The following is a 20,711-nucleotide window of genomic DNA, read 5'->3' on the forward strand; positions in this document are numbered from 1 at the left end:
AGAGATGGTACTTGGCTCAGCACAAAGTCTGCTGCAAGACTGGGGAATCCGGCAGCTGAGCCTCTGAGCTGGCAAAGCACTGGCAGCCAGAGAGAGCCCCGTTACTGTGAGCCACCAGGAGGGAGTATGATGTAGCCGAGTCATTGATTCACAGAAACTGGGCTTCACAAGGGAAAAACAAACCGGGAGACTAGAAAATGGAAATATAAATATTACTGTAAACCTCTTGACATGATCAGTCTTTTTCCATTCTTGAAAAAGCTAAAGAAAAACACATTAGTACGGCACTTGGGACTTGGGGATGGGGTTGGGCGGGGGGAGTCCCTGGCTTCCAGCCTCCTGGAATTTCTCTAAAATGCAGTGGCCTCTGTGGATGTCATAGCTCAGTGTCTTGCTTCGTTCTCCTGATCCGATGACATTCTGCGTTCAGAGGTTCGAGTTCCCTGGGAAGGTCTTGGACTGGCTGTGTTATTCCCCCGATGCCCCAGCTCCCTCACTTGGAGGCTCTCGGGGTAATGTTGGGTGATCGGTCGCTGCCCACTTAGAAAACAAGCAGAATTTGATCTTCTCTTGGCAGCATTTAGTCCTGATTTGTTGTGCTCGTAGCTCAGATATTGATCTGAGGGAATGTCATGTAGGTTCTTGGATAGTGTCTCCCCATGGGTGCTATTTTGGCAGTAATGTTCCTGGAAAGATTTCAGACAACTGGGGGGAACTGGGCACTTGATGGGAGGTAGCGTTGTGGGCTGCGATAGAATTTGAGAGAGCTGTTTGTGTTGCAAGAGACCGCGGGGACCCTTGTTTCCTCTCTCCCTGGGGGCTGGGATTAAAATTGGGGGTTGGATTTTGGTGGTGTTGGCTGTACCTTTCAGGCTAATTTGCTCTGTATCCCCAAAGCAATCTAGATAATGGGAGGAGAGGCAGAAAGCTCACTAGCTGTTGAATGTGCCATCAGATGGATTTGAAATGGCCCAGCAGGGCTGGGAGGTTTTGTACCAGCGTCAAAGAGCAGGGCAGAATTGGAGGCCCAATGTTAAAGGATGCATGGTTAGTGGGCAGCTTAACCTTGACACACACAGCACAGTGAAGGTCACCTGTCGGACTGGACGGAGGTGCGTGGAGAGTTCTAGTTCTGGTTAGCAGTGGGCTAGCTGGCTCAGAATGAAAGCTTGCTGGGGTACTAATCAGTGATCTGAAAAACCAGGAAGGACGTGAGGGAATAAGATTTCAGGGGCAAAGGCAGAATGATGTGAGGACTCTCAGGCATTGCAATTAATCTGAAGCAGTGTGTGATTAATGGCTTATTTTTCAGGAAGAATGTAATTGCATCTTTCTGCTTCTCACAGAAAGCTCAGGGAGCTCCCCCACAGGGGCCTCTCAGTATTAAGGCCCAGGCACTCGATAAATATTTGTTGTTTTAATTTACTCATGATCCTTTTCCCCTAGATTGTGTTTATATTGCTCACTGTATTTGAAGATATGCTGTTTTACCTTTGGTAGTTCAAAATATATCTCTAGAGCATAAAATGAGCTTCTGTTCATGCCCCGAAAGAATGCTTAAGATTCTCATAAAAAAGAAAAAAAAAGTCCATGCAAACAAACCTGTGTATTTTTTATGTGGAAGATGGAATTGAAGTATTCCTGTCTTTGGGTGGGAGAGCTTTAATTGCCCTTTCCATGGCAATTTGGGGTTGGAATCAGAACGATTTCCTTTCATCTTATATCTTACAATGTGATCTTGCTGTTGGATTTGTTTATTCTGCCAGGGACAGCCCTATGGGTGAAACCTCTAACATCATTTTGGAAATTGACCCCACCTGTTGGATGTAGGTGACCCTGGACATATTGGGTCATCATTATTTAGAAATTCAATAGAAAAGATGCAGTGATGAAATTACTTAGAAGCCCCTGCAGTTTTGTAAACATATAGTTACAAAATTCATTTGGAGGTTTGGGGGGAATTTTCTGGGACGCCACCGTCGCCACCAGGGACCTGGTATTTCTGAGTTTCTACTTCACCCCTCCCTGTTTCAGCATCACAGGTTTTTATTTACACACATTGATTACCTGTACTGTTACTCACTCTTCACACCACCGAGGAAATTGCAGATGCTGCTCTACTGCGTTGGGAAAAACTGACCCCAGATCTGTTACCAGTGAAAAGAATTAAATGTTCACAGGTGGAGCTGAATGAAAGAGGAATTTTCACAGAGACTGGCAGTGAGAATGATTTTAATTGTTGCATTTGCTCATCGCTTTTTAGGATTCTTTTTTGGGACCCCAGACTATTTTTAAGCCAGCCATTGAGTGCGTCATTTTAGGTTTCACAGGAATCTTGATCTCAGCCTTCTGTGTCTGAGGTGTAGTGGGAATTCCTTGCAGCTTGAGTTGGAGGGCACGGGAGAGATCCTACAGAACTGGTTTTGGTCGTCTTTGGGGTGGGATGATGGCAAAGTTAGTGCAAATCTGGTGCCTCTTTCTTTTTAACCAACAGTAACCCAAACTAAATCCCTAAGCTCTGAAGGCCTGGGTGTTGCTCTGAGCCTCTGTTGGCTTGAATTTTACACTGGTGGGATAGTAACAGGAATCAGTGTGTTAAAAGTTTAAAAATATAATGGATCCCAGCTCTCCTCCCTCCTCTGTCAGCGTGGGGTACATTTTTTTTTAGGTCCCTCTCCTTCTTCCTAGAAGCAGTGCATCTCCACAAACCTTCAGTATAAACTCTAGAAGGAAAAAGCCATTTGGTTTTATATTTTGTGTTAGTTTTTACGCTTGCTGGTTTTATGCTTTTGGAGACGTTGGAAATCTTAGAGGACCAATGGGATTTCGATGAGACTGGAATCTGTGGGATGACAGTGTCTGAATAGGCTATATTTAGCCCCCCTGTTGGGGGCTTTCTCTTTTGACTCAGGGCTTTTTCCTTTCCTTTTGGGTGGATCTGAAAATTTATTCTTGGAACCAGCCATCCAAACACTGTGACTGTGGAAGAGTGAAAAATGGCTTCCACCAATGCCTTTCCAGATTTTCAGAGAACCAGTTTCGGGTGCCTCTTCCTTGCTCTACTGAGGCCTCTTTGCATGTCAATTTCCTCAACTGCAAGGTGAGGTAATAATGATACTTGCCTCTTAGGGCTGTTTTGAGAATTATGTGAAATATGTAAAGCACTTGGTCTAGTCCCTGGCACATGGAAAAGTCACACGGAATGTCAACTGTTATTATTTTTGTTATTACCACTACACTAGTCTCTATATGCATGGTGCCCTTCTATCTATGTGAAGAAGATATGGAAAGAACTCAGCAATAATTAAATAGTCCAAAGTCATGCCAGACCAGAAACCCAGCTTCCCAGGCCCTGAGAACTTCCTGCTGGTGATGCTTGAACATCCTGACCCACCACAAGTTAATGTGCAGCCTCCAAATCCCTGTAGCTTAAAGGTGGTTGTTGGGTGGAGTGGACTGGGGGCCAGAATTTGAAGGCCCAGTCCCAGAATGGGTTCCTTCCCATCCAGTTAAACAAGTATATGCGTGAAATACTTCATGGGACACAAAGCAAACACCCTGACTGCAGAATATCGTGTAAACATTGGATATCTAAGTGCTTTAGGAGAGCTGGGAGAGGAAGGCAAAAGATCTGACATGGGGGCACTTAATGGGTAATGCCAATCCCCAGTTCTTGCCAAAGTACCGTGATCACCTTTGTTGGAATATCTGTCTGTTTCCCCACGTCGGCTGTGATCTCAAAGGCAGGGCTGGGTCTTATTCATCCTGGTTTTCCTGGAGCACAGGACATTATAGACCCTCAGAAAACACAGGTGTTGGAAGTGAGTTTATAAGTGGACAAATGGAAGGTAGAATATTTGCCTCAGCTGCTTAGAAGACAGTGGATTTGGATGAGTGGAGAGGCACGTAGAATTTCACGTGGGCAGGGAGATAAGCGCAGCTTATCCTTGCAGGGTACCGACTCTGTACCAGGCTCTGGTCCAATCACTTTACACAGGTTAACTCACTTAAACTACACAACAGCCCCCAAGGAAGGTACCGTCGTCACTCCCATCTTACAAGTGAGGAAACGGAGGCGCAGAGAGAGCCTAAGCAACTTGCCCAAGGTCACACGGCACCCGGTGGCTCAGCCAGGACTTGAACCCAGGCAGGTTGGCTCCAGGGTCTCTTAGCCACTGTGCTAGGCTGCCAAATAAATGCCACAGGCAAGAGAAATGGGGACATTTATGTGGGGTCCCCAGGTTCACGTGCTTTTCAGAAGCAGAGGCCCATCATGGGCAGTGACTGAGCAGTGGGGGTGGGGCAGGGTGGGATGAGAGCTGATGGGCGGTGGAAAGGCTGGGCTTTGTTTTCAGCCTCTGCAAGTTTATTGAGTAGGTAGACTGTAGTGCTTGGATGTTCCTGACTTCTTCCTCTTTTCATTTAGAGGCTCTCACTTTGTGTGTGTGTACATGAACACGTGCATACACACACTCTCCCCGAGAGTTTTCATTTGCTTGAGTGTAAGCTTGGCGAGGACAGGGGACTGCATTGACCTTGCCCTCCACTCTCCCTTCAGGCCTATCATAGACAAGCCAGTCAGTAAGCACTGGGTGAATCGATTCAAATCATTTTTATGGCCGCAGCTCTCAATTTGTTGACGAGTCTGAGACCCGTGTCTGTTCACGTCTACGTTTTGTACTTCACTGCTTCCCGCCGTCCATGCTGGGCGGACTTATTCCAGCGGAAGATGGCCTGAACTCTCCCATCAGTCCTTCTTACTTTTCACTGAAATACTTGGGGGTGGGGGGGTGATCTTCCCTTAAAAACTCTGTTCCTTTCCACCTCCAGCCCAAGGCTGTCTGTCATTGTGCGCACTGCCTACAGATCCCTATGGCAAACAGCCTCACCTGTGTTTTGATTGTTTGAACAGTAGCAGAATCTGCTCTGGTTCACAAAGGTAGGCATCGTCTGTGCCTCCCAAATCAGTTACAAAGCCTTCCCCAGCTCCTGCCCATGGACACTGCCCTAAAGTGCCCCGTGCTGTTTCCAGTCCACGGTCATCCCGACCAGGTGCCTAAGACTCGCCTCTGTGTATTTGGTGGGGTTTTCTCCTCCTGCTCAATTTCTTTTCTAAGTCAAGCACATCTTGTTCTTCTTGCCTTATTCTGTTCTCTATTTAGATTGTGTGTGCTTGCCTCGCAGGCCTGGCAGGACCATTCTGCCGCCTTCTCATTTGTCTTAAAGATACCTTTAGGAAATCTGATCCAAACGATACCAGCCCAGTCCTGAAGATTAGGCTCCAGAAGATCTGTCGAGTGCATTTTTTTGCTGGTCTACACATGCTGGTTTGCATGGTGGCCTCGGATCCCTTAAGAAGACAGTAATTGACTAAATGGTGCTGTATGTTCCCAATCTCGGTGCCAGTTTGGCAAGTGTCCCTTCCCCTAAGTGAATTTCTCTCGGTTCTCTCTGTTTTACTTGTCTTGAGTCTCCTGACCTCTCTCACCTTCCTTTCTCTGACGAACTTCCTGAAAGAATAGCCCACCCTCAATGCCTCTTTTCCAACCTCTCCAACTCTATGAAAATCACTGTCTCAGAAGCCACGGATTCCACCGTGTTTAGTGGTTGCCACCCCACCGCATGATACCATTAGTTGCCACGTGTGTCTTGAAACTTTCTCCTTTCGTCTCTTCCACATTATGGAAACTTGGTTTTCCCTCCTTCCTCTCTGACTGCTGTTCTCCCTCTTCCGTGTCTGTTTCAGGCCGCCCTTGAGATGTTGCACCATCCCCCTAAAGCTCCACCTTAGTTGGTTTTTTAGCCTGTTCTGGGTGATCTCATTCAGTCCATTGACTGTAACCCTCACTTCCCCATGGCTTTCCTCCCCCCATGGCCTTCCTCCCCCCATGGCCTTCCTCCCCTTGTGCCCTGTTCATCATCACCAGAATGTCCTACCAGCATCTCTCCATCCCTGTTCCCAGCACAGACTCACTTGCTCACTCAGTAAGCCACTCGGTGCCAGTTTAGTTTTCCTCATTTCATTTAAGAAACTACCACTATCTCTACCTTTCTAGGCAAGGAAATGGAGTCACCTTAAACTATTTTTCATCTCCCCACCATCTCATCAGTTGCCGAGTTTTCGAACTTGTGCCTCTTGCGTCTGTGCCTGGTTTTCTGTCCTCACCGCCACCCCTCGTTGAGGTTTGGACTTCTGCAGTAGCCTCCTGACTGATTCATCTGCCTCCGGTTTTCCCCGGTCTAATCCATTCTCTACAGAGGGTGGAATTCTCCCAAAGCACATGTGGGATGATGTCATTTTCCTGCTCAGCCCTTCAGTAGCATCACGATGTGCACAGAATTAATGACCACTCCTGAGCTGGGTGTTCAAGCCTGGTGTGCTAGGACCCCAGCCTGCCTTCTCACTCACCCGTCCTCCTTGTGCCCTATGTCTGACCCAGCTGTTCAGCTCTCATCAAGGTTGGGGATGGTGTCTTCCACCCTTTGCATGCAGCGGGGCCTTGCCTCGCTGGCAGGCCTTCAATGAACATTTGTCAGATTGAACTAGAAGTGGCCAGAGATTATTCCGATTCTTCTGCACAGTTTATACTGCTGCTCATGGACGCTGTCGTCTATTGAGTACTTCCTGTGCGCCCAGAACTGTGCCGGATGCGCCTTCACATGCGTTGTCTCATTAAGTCATCACAATCTCACCATAACTGTATGAGGTAGCTGGTATTATCCTCATTTTACAGAGGAGGACACCGAGGCTCAGCAAGGTTAGGTTACTTTCCTGAGGTTTTGCAGGTAGTAACAGATCTGAGACTTAGATGCATAGCCTGGACCACTACACTGCCCTGCCTCTAACAATCCTGACTCTGCTAGACTGTGCAGGATTGACGGACTAGCCTAATAATAAAGGCGAAAGAGATGACTTTACTGAGAACTCACTGTACCAGACACTATTCTAAGGGCTTGATGAACATTCTCATTTAATCCCAGTGGTAACCCATTGTTTTACAGACAAGGAAACTGATCAAGAAGCTTGGGTTACTTCTTTTTTTTTTAAGGAACATTTATTTATTTATTGGCTGCGTTGGGTCTTCGTTGCTGCACGCGGGCTTTCTCTAGTTGCGGCTAGCGGGGGCTACTCTTCGTTGCAGTGCGCAGGCGGTGGCTTCTCTTGTTGTGGAGCACGGGCTCTAGGAGTGCAGGCTTCAGTAGTTGTGGCACGTGGGCTCAGTAGTTGTGGCTCGCGGGCTCTAGATTGCAGGCTGAGTAGTTGTGGTGCACAGGCTTAGTTGCTCCACGGCATGTAGGATCTTCCTGGACCAGGGCTCAAACTCGTGTCTCCTGAATTGGCAGGCAGATTCTTAACCACTGCGTCACCAGGGAAGCCCGCTTGGGTTACTTCTTAAGTTCACTCACCATGCGTGTGGCAGAGGATGGCCAACTTTTCCAGCTTTTAACTTTAGAGCTGATACAAGCATTCTTTGTTTTGGGGGACAGAATGTTGCACACTCGTTGCAAGTCTAGGCTTTGGGACCAGGTAGATGTAGGTTCAAGTCAAGGCTCCCTGCCTCACTAGCTGTGCAAACAAGGCATTTGACCTCTCAGCATCACTTCCCTTACATATAAAGTGGGGGTTATTCGTGCCAATCTGCTGGGTTTATTGTGGGGTCATGCAGAGCACGTAGTGTTAGTGCCAGGAGCAGAGTGAGTGTTCATTTCATATTTGTTGTTATTTAGGGGTGAAGATGGGCCCAGGGGTGCTTTTGAGTCTCTTTTCTTTCCCGCTCCTCTTTATAAAGACATCTTGCTGGTTTCTGCCCATTGAGAGAATCAGGCTCCATGGGGGTGCCTGACAGATTTCCTAATGTCTCTCTCCAATTTTTTACTCAGAATGGGGTCTGTGATGCGTTTGTTGGCTATACCTTCTGCAAAACACACTGCAGGCTCCTGGTAGGACCTAGTTCCAGCGGGGTCTGGAACTCGGTGCCGGGGGAGGTGGACGTGCGCTGTGGCCAGCCTGGCGGTCACGCACTCCCACCCACCCTCCAGTGCTTGAGCGTCCCCTGGATGGGACAGCGTGTGTGTCATCGTGACAGTGCCATCCAGAACCAATACTGAGCATTTCCCGTGTGAGGGCCAGAGCGCTTTCTCAAGTCAGCATTGATTCAACTCACTTCTTATTTTGGATCTCTTTGTCCCACTGTGACCTTTAAACTGAGACTGCCTGGGGCACAGAAGTGCTTGGCACATTCATTCATTCGTTCATGGAAAAACATGTAGTTCTAAGCTTTGTGGCATGACTGAGCAAGATAGATAAGGTCCCTGCCCTCGGGAAGCCAACACTCTGTGCAGGGAGACAGAGGATAAGTAAGTTCATGGGTAAGATGTTTTTCAGACGGTGGGAAGTGCTCTGAAGAAATCTGAACCTGGGTGGGCAATGGCTGGGAACTAGCACTTTAGTCCCTGAGGCCGGCACTAGCCCATGGGTGTCCAGTGGGTGTCCAGAAAGCACGTTGGAGTAGCCAGAGCTTCCAGATGCACGGGGGAAGTTGTCCGAGAAGAGGTAGGCAGGGCCTTTGGTTTTGGATTTTGATCTACCTGCAATGAGCAGGAAGCCTTTGCAGGATTTTGAGTAGAGACGTGGAGGGTCTGTTTCTCATGGTACAGAGAGGCCCTCTGATCATGGTGTGGTGGACAGCAGGATGACAGGAGTCGGCTTCAGGGAGATGGGTTAAGTTACTGCAGCCATCCAGGCAAGAGGTGCTGGTATACCAGTGAAATTAACCTGCGAAGCTAGGCACTGGCTTAAAGGTGGGGACTGTATTAGAAATCACATAACTATACTTTTATTAATAGCATGAGATTTTTTTTTTTTTTTTTTTGCGGTACGCGGGTCTCTCCCCGCCGTGGCCTCTCTCGTTGCGGAGCACAGGCTCCAGATGTGCAGACTCAGCGGCCATGGCTCACGGGCCCAGCCGCTCCGCGGCATGTGGGATCTTCCCGGACCGGGGCACGAACCCGTGTCCCCCGCATCGGCAGGCGGACTCTCAACCACTGCGCCACCAGGGAAGCCCTAGCGTGAATTTTAATAAATGATTCTTGAGTCATTCCAAAGCATATGTTCTCATTCAGCTGGAGACCACTGCTCTGTGTGTATGTGTATGTGGTGTGTGTGTGGGTTGGCAAGGAGGTGCCCCAAAGCTAGCTAGATTCAGAAGCTTTTTAGAAGAGCGGTATTTTGGGGGTAGTAGCCCCCCCTTACCTTCTGGGAACACGTCCCAAGACCCCCAGTGGGTGCTTGAAACAGCGTGTAGGGCCGAACCCTCTCTATATACTTTTTTCCCTATACGTACCTACATACCTATGATAAAGTTTAATTTATAAATTAGACACAGTAAGAGGGTATCAGAATTGCCGCATCACTACTCTTGGGCTTTGGGGCCATTTTTAAGTATGATAAGGTTTACTTGAACACAGGCACTGCGATGTTTCAACAGTCAATCCAATAACGGTGTTGGCATGGATAGGCTGGGTAAAGGGATGGATAACGTCCCAGGTGGGACAGAGCAGGGCAGCGCAAGATTTCATCATGCTGCTCAGATCGGTGCTCAATTGAAAGCTTATAAATTGTTTATTTCTAGAATTTTCCTTGTAATATTTTTGGGCCACAGTTGACCACGGGTAACTGAAACCATGGAAAGTGAAACTGTGGATCCGGGGGACTACTGTATTTCCAAGTGTTCATGATGGACACCAGTGTGTATTTTTAAACGGGCTTATAAAGTTAGTTCATAAATTTCAAAATGCTCAATCTTAAAAGCCAATATATTTTTGGAACAGAATGCTGATGAGTGTTTTATTTTTTGCACCATGTTACATCTTGCGCTTGCATGTATTTTTAGTGCCGTTGGCCACAATTAAGGTAGAGCTCTCAGCTGAGCTAATTTTGATTCCCTCATTTTAGCCTCCAGTATCCATTCTTGGTTATCGCAAGAATATCTGTGATTTGTGATCGATGCGATCTGTGATGTGGAGGCATGTCTTGCAGGCTTGGGATCCTCTTCCTAAGGAAATAAATGGATGGCTTGATGCTTAGGCACGATCTTAGTTATTACCGTAGTGATAGAGAGAACTCAGCATGTATACCTTCTTTTTAGGTTGGAAATACAGATTGTATTCTCTTTTTTTTTTTTTTTTTTTTTTTTTTTTTTTTTTGTATTCTCTTTTGATATGACGTATTCTATTGATAGCTTTATTAAGGAAATTTTTTTTTAGTTATGGGAGTTATTTATAGACATCGAAAAAACTGCATTTTGTCATTTTTCCTTAAACGTTGAGGTTACACGTAAAAGCAATTTTTAGGTCACATCGAACGCATTTTAAGAAGATGTTCTTTCTGCTGCAGCAGTAACGACCAAGCCCCACATTCCCTCTGTGTCATGTACCATCACCTCTATTGACACTCTTTGCACCTCTATCATTATAAAGCACATGTGTATATCAGTAAGAGATGTTGATTTCGGAGTAAATTTTTCTAGAACATAGAAGCTGGAAAACAAAAGGAAAACCCAAACTTGGCTTTTGTGCTTGAAGAGACAGCACTGCTGTGGGTGGCGGGTGGCTGATGCACCCGCTGCTCACAAGTGCCTTTTCTCTCCATGGGGACGACGGGCTGTGTATCAGGGATGCAGCAGGAGGAGTAGGCAAGCAGTGTGTGGGCAGGCTGCATATCCTGTTGTTAGCATCCTCATTGGACTGCATCTCATTGAGCCCAGAGCATGAACCAGCCTGGACCTGTAAAATCTGTACCGTCCTATTTAATTACCCCCCTGAGCCACCAAGCGATGGAGGAAGAGTTGCTCTCTTGAGCTTCCCTGGTGGGGCAGTGGTTGAGGGTCCCCCTGCCGATGCAGGGGACACGGGTTCGTGCCCCGGTCCGGGAGGATCCCACGTGCCGCGGAGCGGCTGGGCCCGTGAGCCATGGCCGCTGAGCCTGCGCGTCTGGAGCCTGTGCTCCGCAACACAAGAGGTCACAACAGTGAGAGGCCCACGTACCGGAAAAAAAAAAAAGGAGCTGCTCTCGTGCGTGAGTTGAGCTGTTTCTGGGGGGTGGCTGTGGACTGACCTGGCATATGGATGTTCTTGGGTACCCAGGCTGTCCCGGCCTTGGAGTCGCCCTCCCAGCATTGCACGCAGCTAGTCACGGGTAGAAGCTACCTTCCCTTGCACGATCCACATCCCCATCCTCTTTGACTTCGCTCCTCCGAGTCTCTGGGGCAGTTTTCTTGGGTTTCTTTTCTTGGGTTTGTCCGAGGCCGTCCAGCCAAAATGTAGCAGAGTTGGGATTCCCATGACTTGATGGGTTGCAGAGCCCCACTTTGAACCAAAACCCAGCTCTCCTGCCCATCACCTGTACCCCAGTCATCCTAATGTGGTTGATAGGAGAATGTAGAGGCCATAGGGTAAGCTGTTCCTTAGCCTCAGTGCCACAGGATAATAATGCCCTCCTTAGAGGATTGTTAGAGGATTCAGTGAGGTTACCCCTAAAGTACCAAGCACAGTGCCTGATGTTGTGCTCAATAAATGGGCGCTATTCTTGATAATAAAGGTGGTGACATTAATTCTCTCCCCTACATTGCTACTTCTTTGAGGACAGGAATTGTGGCTTCCTTAACTTCATAGCCTCCACAGCAGAGTTTTGCAACTTGACACTATTGACGTGTTGGGCTGGATAATTCTTTTTGTGAGGGGTTGTTCTGTGGGTTGTAGAATTGTTGAGCAGCATCTCTAGCCTCTACCCACTAGATGTTAATAGCACTCCCACCCCCAGTCGTGAAAATCAGAAAAGTCTCCGGACATTGCCACCTGTCCTGTGGGGGGCAAAATTGCCCCAGTTGAGAACCACTGGTCCATACGTACCTCTCATGGGATCACAGGGCTTTTATATTCTCCCTGATGTGTAAGGGATATATATATATATTTTTTTTTTTTCTTTCTATCTATCTATCTATTTATCTTACACTCACTCGTAGAAGGTGGTCAAAAAATACAGGTGTACCTTGGAGTATCACAGTACTCACTGCAGTAGGGTAAATATTGCAATAAAGCAAGTCACACAATTTTTTTTTGATTTCCCAGTGCATATAAAAGTTATGTTTATGGTATACCGTAGTCTATTAAGTGTGCAATAGCATTATGTCTAAACAGTGTACATTCCTTAATTAAAAAATACTTGATTGCTACAAAATGCAAACCATCGCCTGAAACTTCAGTGAGTCGTAGTCTTCTTGCTGGTGCAGGGTCTTGCCTCCATGCTGATGCCTGTTGCCTGATCAGGGTCATGTTTGCTGAGGGCTGGGATGGCTGTGGCAATTTCTTAAGATAAGACAACAATGAAGTCTGCTACACTGATTGACTCTTCCTTTCACAAACGATTTCTCTGTAGTGTGCAATGCTATTTGATAGCATTTTACCCATAATAGAACATCTTGCAAAACTGGAGTTAATCCTCTGAAACCCTGCTGCTGCTTTATCAGCTAAGTTTATGTGATATTCTAAATCCTGTGTTGTCATTTCAGCAGTCTTCACAGCATCTTCACCAGGAGTAGATTGCACCTCAAGAAATCACTTTCTTTGCTCATCCATAAGAATCAACTCCTAACCTATTAAAGCTTTATCATGAAATTCCAGCAATTCAGTCACCTCTTCAGGCTCCACTTCTAACTCTAGTCCTCTTGCTGTTTCCATCACATCTGCAGTTCCTTCGTCCACTGAAGTCTTGAACCCCTCAATGTCATCCATGAGGGTTGGAATCAACTTCTTCCAAACTCCTGTTCATGTTGATATTTTGACCTCTTCCCATGAATCACAAATGTCCTTAATGGCATCTAGAGTGGTGAATCCTTTCCAGAAGATTTTCAATTCACTTTGCCCAGATCCATCAGAGGAATCACTGTTTGCTCTGGATTAGGCTTGGGCTTAAGGGAATGCTGTGACTGGTGTGATCATCTATCCAGACCATTAAAACTTCCCTCACGTCAGCAATAAGGCTGTTTTGCTTTCTTATCATTCATGTGTTCACTGGAGGAGCACTTTTAATTTCCTTCAAGAACTTTTCCTTTGCATTCACAACTTGGCTAACTGGCCGAAGAAACCTAGCTTTCAGCCTGTCTCAGCTTTTGACATTCCTTCCTCACTGAGCTTAATCATTTCTAGCTTTTGATTTAAAGTGAGTGACCTGTGACAGTTCCTTTCACTTGACCACTTAGAGGCTATTGTAGGGTTATGAATTGGCCTAATTTCAGTATTGTGACTCGGGATGGGGAGGCCCGAGGAGAGGGAGAGAGGTGGGGAATGGCCGGAAGGGGAGGCAGTCAGAACACCCACAACATTTATTAAGTTCACTGTTTTATGTGGGTGCGGTTTGTGGTGCCTCAAAACAATTACAATATTAACATCAAAGATCACAGATCACCATAACAAGTTCAGTAAGTCCCCTACCTACGAACCTTCAAGTCGCGAACTTTCAAAGATGCGAACGTATGTTCGAACGTCCAGTCACGTAAATTAGTTCACCTGTCTGGTGTAGATTGTCACATACGTGCATCCTCTACTAGTGGTTGTGCTTTTGTGTACTTTACAGTACTGTACAGAGTACAGTAGTACAGTATCTTTATTTCAAGCCCACAATGTCCATAAGCAAGTGTAAAAGCAGTGGTGATGTAGCTGGTACTACTGTACCTTTCAAGGCACTGTACGGTAAGATTAAAAATGTTTTCTTTATTTTTTGTGTTTGTTTTTTATGTATTATTTGTGTGAAAAGTATAAACCTATTACAGTACGGTACTATACAGCCGATTGTGTTAGTTGGGTAGCTAGGCTAACTTTGCTGGACTTACGAACAGATTGGACTTATGAACGTGCTCTCGGAACGGAACTTGTTTGTATGTAGGGGACTTACTGTATAATAATAATGAAGAAGTTTGAAGTATTGTGAGAGTTACCAAAATGTGACACAGAGACAGGAAGTGAGCAAATGCTGTTGGAAAAATGGCGCCAATAGACTTGCTTGACATAGGGTTGCACAAACTTCCATTTGTAAAAATCGCAATATCTGTTAAGTTTAATAAAGCAAAACACAGTAAAACAAGGTATGCCCATATCTGTTGAAGTTTGAGAATTTTGAGAACAAAGGAGAATTCTGGCAATTCTTTCTTTTTAAATTTATGTATTTTATTTATTTATTTTTGGCTGTGTCAGGTCTTTGTTGCTGTGCCTGGGCTTTCTCTAGTTGTAGCGAGCGGGGGCTACTCTTCGTTGTGGTGCACAGGCTTCTTATTGCAGTGGCTTCTCTTGTTGCAGAGCACGGGCTCTAGGTGCGTGGGCTTCAGTAGTTGTGGCTCGCAGGCTCAGTAGTTGTGGTGCACGGGTTTAGTTGCTCCGCGGCATGTAGGATCTTCCTGGACCAGGGCTCGAACCCGTGTCCCCTGCTTTGGCAGGCGGATTCTCAACCACTGTGCCATCAGGGAAGCCCTGGCAACTCTTTCTTAAGTTAGCAGGTAGACTCTGTCCCATTTCAGGGTCAACAGAAATGGTTTCTTTACAGCAATTCCGTGCCCATCTCCGATAGCTGTAGAGTTACAACCAGTTACAGGATTTTTTGTACTTTTCTTCTCTTAAAGAAACAATAGCATCAGCTATTTAAATATTACCACCCTTGATGAAATGGTGCTTTTCAGGATGATTTTAGACCAGCAGAGTTGTTACTTGAAGAGGACAGGGCTGAATTTGGTAATAGTCCGGTGGCTCTGAGGCCAGCTTTGGATCAAACCTCTCAAGCTATGATTTATATCGCAGTCAATTCTAGAATAGTACAGATGTCAGCAATAATTTGCTCTTGCTTTCAAAGTCAGAAGGACGGATAATGAAAATCCTAGACAAAGTAAGTTGTGATAATATTTCATAATATCTATTGGGGGGGAATCTATTCATTCAAGAAGTACATATTGAGAGCTTACTTATCATTGACACTCGTGATTGAATTGGCCTAAGTGTCTACATGAAAAATAAATAGAATACAAATACGTCAAGTTGAGCCATACCTGTCTCTAGTATATTTCTTTTATAGAAATTCATGGAAATGGTATATTTTAGCTGACTTATTAAAATGGAGGGGGTAGGAATAGTCTTTAATCAGTGTCTGAAATCTGTACATTTTCTTGAAATTCATAGCTCACCATGATTAACTTCAAAATTGTATTTCCGCTGAAAGAGTGACCAAAAGGCACCAGTTAAACGGCCTGACCAAAGTGCCACCTGGAACCAAATGCTGGGGGCGGTCATACTGTGAGTTTTAAATGCCTGGACCTTAAATCACACGTACTTTGTTCTCATTAGCACCATGGTTCTCAAGCCTGTTTGTACATTAGAATCACCTGGGAGCTTAATAAAACTGGTGTTACCCAGGCCCCACTCCCAGCCTTTCTGTCTCTGATTTAATTGGTCTGGTTGGGCCCTGGATATCAGTTTTTTTTTTTTAACTTTAGATTTTTTAGAACAATTTTAGGCTCACAGCAATACGAGCAAAAGGTACAGAGATTTCCCATATGCCCCCTGCCCCCCACTCATGCACAGTTTCCAGCGTTATTAACATCCCCCCCAGAGGGGTGCCTTTGTTACAGTCACTGAACCTTCCTATTTAGGGTTCACTCTTGGTGTACATTCTGTGAGTTAGGACAATGGTATGATAACATGTATCCACCATTATAGTGTCACATGAGTGTTTTCACTGGCTGACATCGGTAATTTTTAAAAAGCTCTTCAAGTGATTCTAATGTGTAGCCGATCTGAAGACCAGAGTCATCCTAGAAAGCTGCAGGGACCTTTCCGCCTTCTGTCCTCATCCCCCAGCCTCATCCTCCAATCCCATTACGGTTTACGGGATTGTTGCTACAACCTGGGTTTAGTCACAGCAAACTTACCATAGCTTTTAAAAAATAAATAAATTTATTTATTTATTTTTGGCTGCGTTGGGTCTTTGTTGCTGCGCGGGCTTTCTCTAGTTGCGGCGAGCGCGGGGCTACTCTTTGTCGCGGTGCGCAGGCTTCTCATTGCAGTGGCTTCTCTTGTTGCAGAGCACAGGCTCTAGGCGCGTGGGCTTCAGTAGTTGTGGCTCGTGGGCTCTAGAGCGCAGGCTCAGTAGTTGTGGTGCACGGGCTTAGTTGCTCCGCGGCATGTAGGATCTTCCCAGACCAGAGATTGAACCCGTGACCCCTGCCTTGGCAGGTGGATTCTTAACCACTGCGTCATCAGAGAAGCCCCCAGCTTTTTTCTTTTTTAGATGTAATTTTTATTTATTCAAAAAAAAAGATTTCTTTAGCACCTTTATGCTGAAGAGACTTAATTGCCATACTTAGAACTTCTAAACAGTGAACATTTGTCAAGCATCAAAATAGCAGAATGAGGGAGTTAGACTCCGGTGATGGGGAGGGGCTGGTGCATCGTCTCCTGTGGGTGTCAGCGGATGGGGGCTGCGCATCTCCCTGATTCTGGGCCCTGTTAACAGGTGACCTAGAAAGGCTTTTTTTTTTTTTTTTTTTTTGTGGTATGCGGGCCTCTCACTGTTGTGGCCTCTCCCGTTGCGGAGCACAGGCTCCGGATGCGCAGGCCCAGTGGCCATGGCTCACGGGCCCAGCCGCTCCGCAGCATGTGGGATCTTCCCGGACCGGGGCATGAACCCGTGTCCCCTGCATCAGCAGGCGGACTCTCAACCACTGCGCCACCAGGGAAGCCCTAGAAAGGCTTTTTTTGGGTGAATAAGCAGTGGGCTTTGTACCCACAGGAGCGCACTTTACACCCCTCTGGAGCCTGCCCTCCACGTGTCATCAAGTTTTGAGAGCCACCTCCCGTCCCATCATCATGCACCCATGTAATCGTTCTTCTCCAAGGGTGCTGGTTTTGTGCTCAGGACCAGAGAGCCATGGCCCCTCTTGTCATCCCTGACTCGTGTCAGTGTGGGTGACTTCTGATGACTGAAGGACCGGGGACCCAGTCTGTGGATCATCCCTCCCTCCTTGGGTGGTCGGGTCTTCTCTAGCCCACCCACCAGAATAACATAAGGAATAAAGGAAATAGCGAAGGCAACTCAAGGCCGTGCCAAGCAACCCATTTCATCTCGGGTTAAAAGAAAAATGTGTGTTTGTATGTGTTTTGACTAGATTTAGGTAGAAAATAGGCCAGTGAGAGAAGCAGAACTTAGTTAAAATTTTTAGCCCAAAGTGAGATTTTCAAAAAAGATTTATTTCTGGATTTCAGTCCCCGGCGCCCATTTCTGTGAATAATCAACATTTGTTCTAATGTGAATAATAGCATGGAGCAAATTCAGCCCCCTGAGTTTCACTATTTCTTTCTTTCTTTCTTTTTTTTAGTATTTATTTATTTACTTGGCTGCGTCGGGTCTTAGTTGCAGCACGTGGGCTTAGTCGCCCCGTGGCATGTGGGATCTTAGTTCCCCAACCACGGATCGAACCTGTGCCCCCTGCATTGGAAGGTGGGTTCTTAACCACTGGATCACCAGGGAAGTCCCAAATTTCACTGTTTCAAGCAAGGGTTTTAGGCCTGCGAGGCATGTGCTGCTCACACCGTTGCAAGGGTAATGATGATAGAAACCACAGTGATAGTAGTGACGGTTGACATTTATCGAACCCTCATGATGTGCCAGGCACTGTGGTAAGGAATTCCCATGGGTTATCTCACTTAATCCTCATAAGCACTCTTGGAAGTAGGTTGAGAATTATCCCCATTTTACAGATGAGGAAATTGAGGCTCACAGAGTGAGTGAGTGGCAAGGTCAGATTTTGAACAGAGCTGCATGACTGGGTGTTGACTCACTTGGCTGCCCTACAGTATGTGTGTTGGGAGCTGTCACTGGGGTACAGCAAGCCAGCGCCATCACGCCACCCCCTGTCACTGGGCTGGGAGCTGTGGGGAGAGAGACCTGAGCTGCTGCAGGGAACTGACCTCTTTTAGGCAGGGAAGTAGTCTGGGGCAGTGGAAAGCAGAACTTTCACCTGCTGGTAGGACGCCAGTGCTCTGTGACAACCAGCTCCCGCAACCCCGTTACTAAGGCAGCGAAAATCGGACAGTGGGGCAGCGGTGGGCTCTGCCACATGCCTCTCCGTGCAGAAGAACCTTTGTCGGCTATTTCTGTATCTCTGCCCTTCACCAGTCCCAGTGTTCATGCCCAGGGTGCCAACCACTGAGGGAAGCTGCCCTGTATGAGAACTGTTATCTCCACCCATAATTTTTTTTTAAACAGATTAAAACAAACAAAATTATTTATTTATTTTGGCTGCGCTGGGTCTTAGTTGTGGCACATGGGATCTTCGTTGTGACATATGGGATCTTTAGTTGCGGCATGCAGAGTTCTTAGTTGTAGCATGCGTGTGGGATCTAGTTCCCCGACCAGGGATCAAACCTGGGCCCCCTGCATTGGGAGCGTGGAGTCTTACCCACTGGACCACCAGGGAAGTCCCTCCACCCATAATTAACTGCTTTTAGGAATGAGGCAGGATGTGTGAGTTATGTGTGTGTGTGTGTGGGGGGGTAAGTACGTCCTTGTGGAGAGAGCATCCTTCTAGCCCATTCTTAGGAGGTCACGCTACATTATTTTTGTGATACTATCCTGAGTGTTATATCAGGTGCATCGTCAGTCTCTCTACCCCAGCTCTCTATTGGGACCAACAGAAACCATTTATTAACTGGCAGGTTACTTAAGCTGTCTGGGCCTCAGTTTCCTCATCTATAAAATGAGAATAATGTTTCATAGAGTCCTTGTGGGGACTAAAGAGTTAAAACATGCCTCGCTTTAGGACAGAACCGTGCATATAGAATCAGTGCTCAGTAAGTGTATGAGTTTCCTCTGGCTCCTGTAACAAGTGACCACAAATTTAGTGGCTTACAACAACACAGGTTTATTACTTTATATTTCTGGAGGTCAGAAGTCCAAGATGGATTTTACTGGGCTGGAAGCAAGGTGTACAAGGCTGCACCCTCTGGAGCCTCTAGGAAAGAATCAGTTTCCTTGCCTTTTTCAGCTTCTAGAGGCCGCCCAGTTTCCTTGGCTTGTGGCCCCTTCCCCCATTTCCACAGCCAACGGTGTAGCATCTTCCAGCCTCCCTCTGACTGTGACCCTACTTCTGTCGTCACCTCTCCTCTCTTCCTCTGCTTCCATCTTAAGAGGACCCTTGTGGTTACGTTGGACCCCACCCCCCCACCCCATGTAATCCAGGATAGGCTCTCCATCTCAAAATCCTTAACGTAATCACATCTGCGAAGTCCCCTTTGCCATACGGGGTGACAGATCCACAGGTTCCAGAGATTAGGATGTGGATATCTTGGTGGAGGGACATTATTTAGCCAACATAATTAGTGTTAGCTGTTTCTGTAAAATGAAACAGAACCAAACTGGCTAGCTTGGGGATGGAATAAACAGCAATTTGGTCAGTATAGTTAACTGATACCATTGGGCACTTGATGTGTTAGCTCAGTCCTGCGTCAAGACCTTGGTGTTATGCACCCGCTCCCTGGAGCTTGTTTTCTTCCAGCGCTTTGGAGGGTCAGTGCCTTCTCATCCTTCAGGTGTCAGCTCAGATGTCACCGCACAGAGAAGCAGGCCCCTGATCCATTTCCTCTGCCATAGCACATCACCCCATTTCCTTCTTTGGCATCATCTGTAACCTTTTAGTTTGTGTGTCTGCCTGATGCATTCTGCGTGCCCTCTGAGAATGTCAGCTCCAGGAGGGCAGGGACCATGTCTGTCTTGACCACTGCTCTTCCAGTGCCTGGAGCAGTGTAGGTGCACAGTACACATCCGTTTAGTGAGTAAGTGAATAAAGCCGTATCAGCACAAATGCCGTGTGCTTAATGCCCACGCTCTCGTGTTGTGGTAAGTCCTTTTATTATCGTTCTACCTCCTAGAAATGGAAACAGAGGCTCAGGGAGGCTGAATCATTGCCTCAGGTCAACGGTGACTAAATTTACACTCAGGCTCTCCTGCTTCCAGAGTTCTTGGTCCTGTCCACCTCTCTGCCTCATGGCCTTGATGTTATTAGAAGCTGCTTGAGCCAGCTCTGTTGATGGCCAAGGATGCTGGCAGGTTTTGTGGTCTCTGCCGCAGTTTTCCTTTTTTTTTTTTCTTTTTAATTTATTTTATGGAAGTATAGTTGATTTACAATGTTGTGTTAATTTCTGCTGTATGGCAAAGTGACTCAGTTACCCATATATATACATTTCTTTTCATATTCTTTTCCATTATGGTTTATCACAGGGTATTGAATATATTCCCCTGCTCTATACAGCAGGACCTTGTTGTTTATCCATTCTGTACGTAATAGTTTGCATCTGCTAATCCCAAACTCTGCTGCAGTTTCTGAATGCAGCTTTTCAGGCCCACCCACCCGCCTCCTTGACGTTGGTTTTCTTCCATCCAGGTCTGTTGTGTCAAGTCTGGACTCCCCTGCCAAGACTAGCTCCATGGAAAAGAAACTTCTCATCAAAAGCAAAGAGCTGCAAGACTCCCAGGACAAGTGTCACAAGGTATTTATTTCCGCAGCCGGCCTCCCTCCTTGCTGCAGGAGCCTCCCGTCAATATATGCCAAGGGATCCGCCCGGGGCCGCCGCTGGCGCCGAGCCACCTGATCCTTCCCGCGCTGAAGTCGCGC

The 20,711-nt window shown here is 46.6% G+C and overlaps 1 protein-coding gene across 1 annotated transcript in view; it reads left to right on the forward strand.

Moving 5' to 3' along the window:
- The window catches only part of CIT (citron rho-interacting serine/threonine kinase), a 173,404-nt gene that overhangs the window by 71,410 nt on the left and 81,283 nt on the right, over positions 1-20,711 (forward strand). Inside the window, exon 11 of the mRNA XM_081252505.1 lies at positions 20,481-20,586. Within this exon, the coding sequence (XP_081108631.1) occupies positions 20,481-20,586 (106 nt within the window). The remainder of the gene's footprint in view (positions 1-20,480; positions 20,587-20,711) is intronic.

This window comes from Mesoplodon bidens, assembly GCF_964165515.1.
Source record: "Mesoplodon bidens genome assembly, chromosome: 13".
NCBI lineage: Eukaryota > Metazoa > Chordata > Mammalia > Artiodactyla > Ziphiidae > Mesoplodon > Mesoplodon bidens.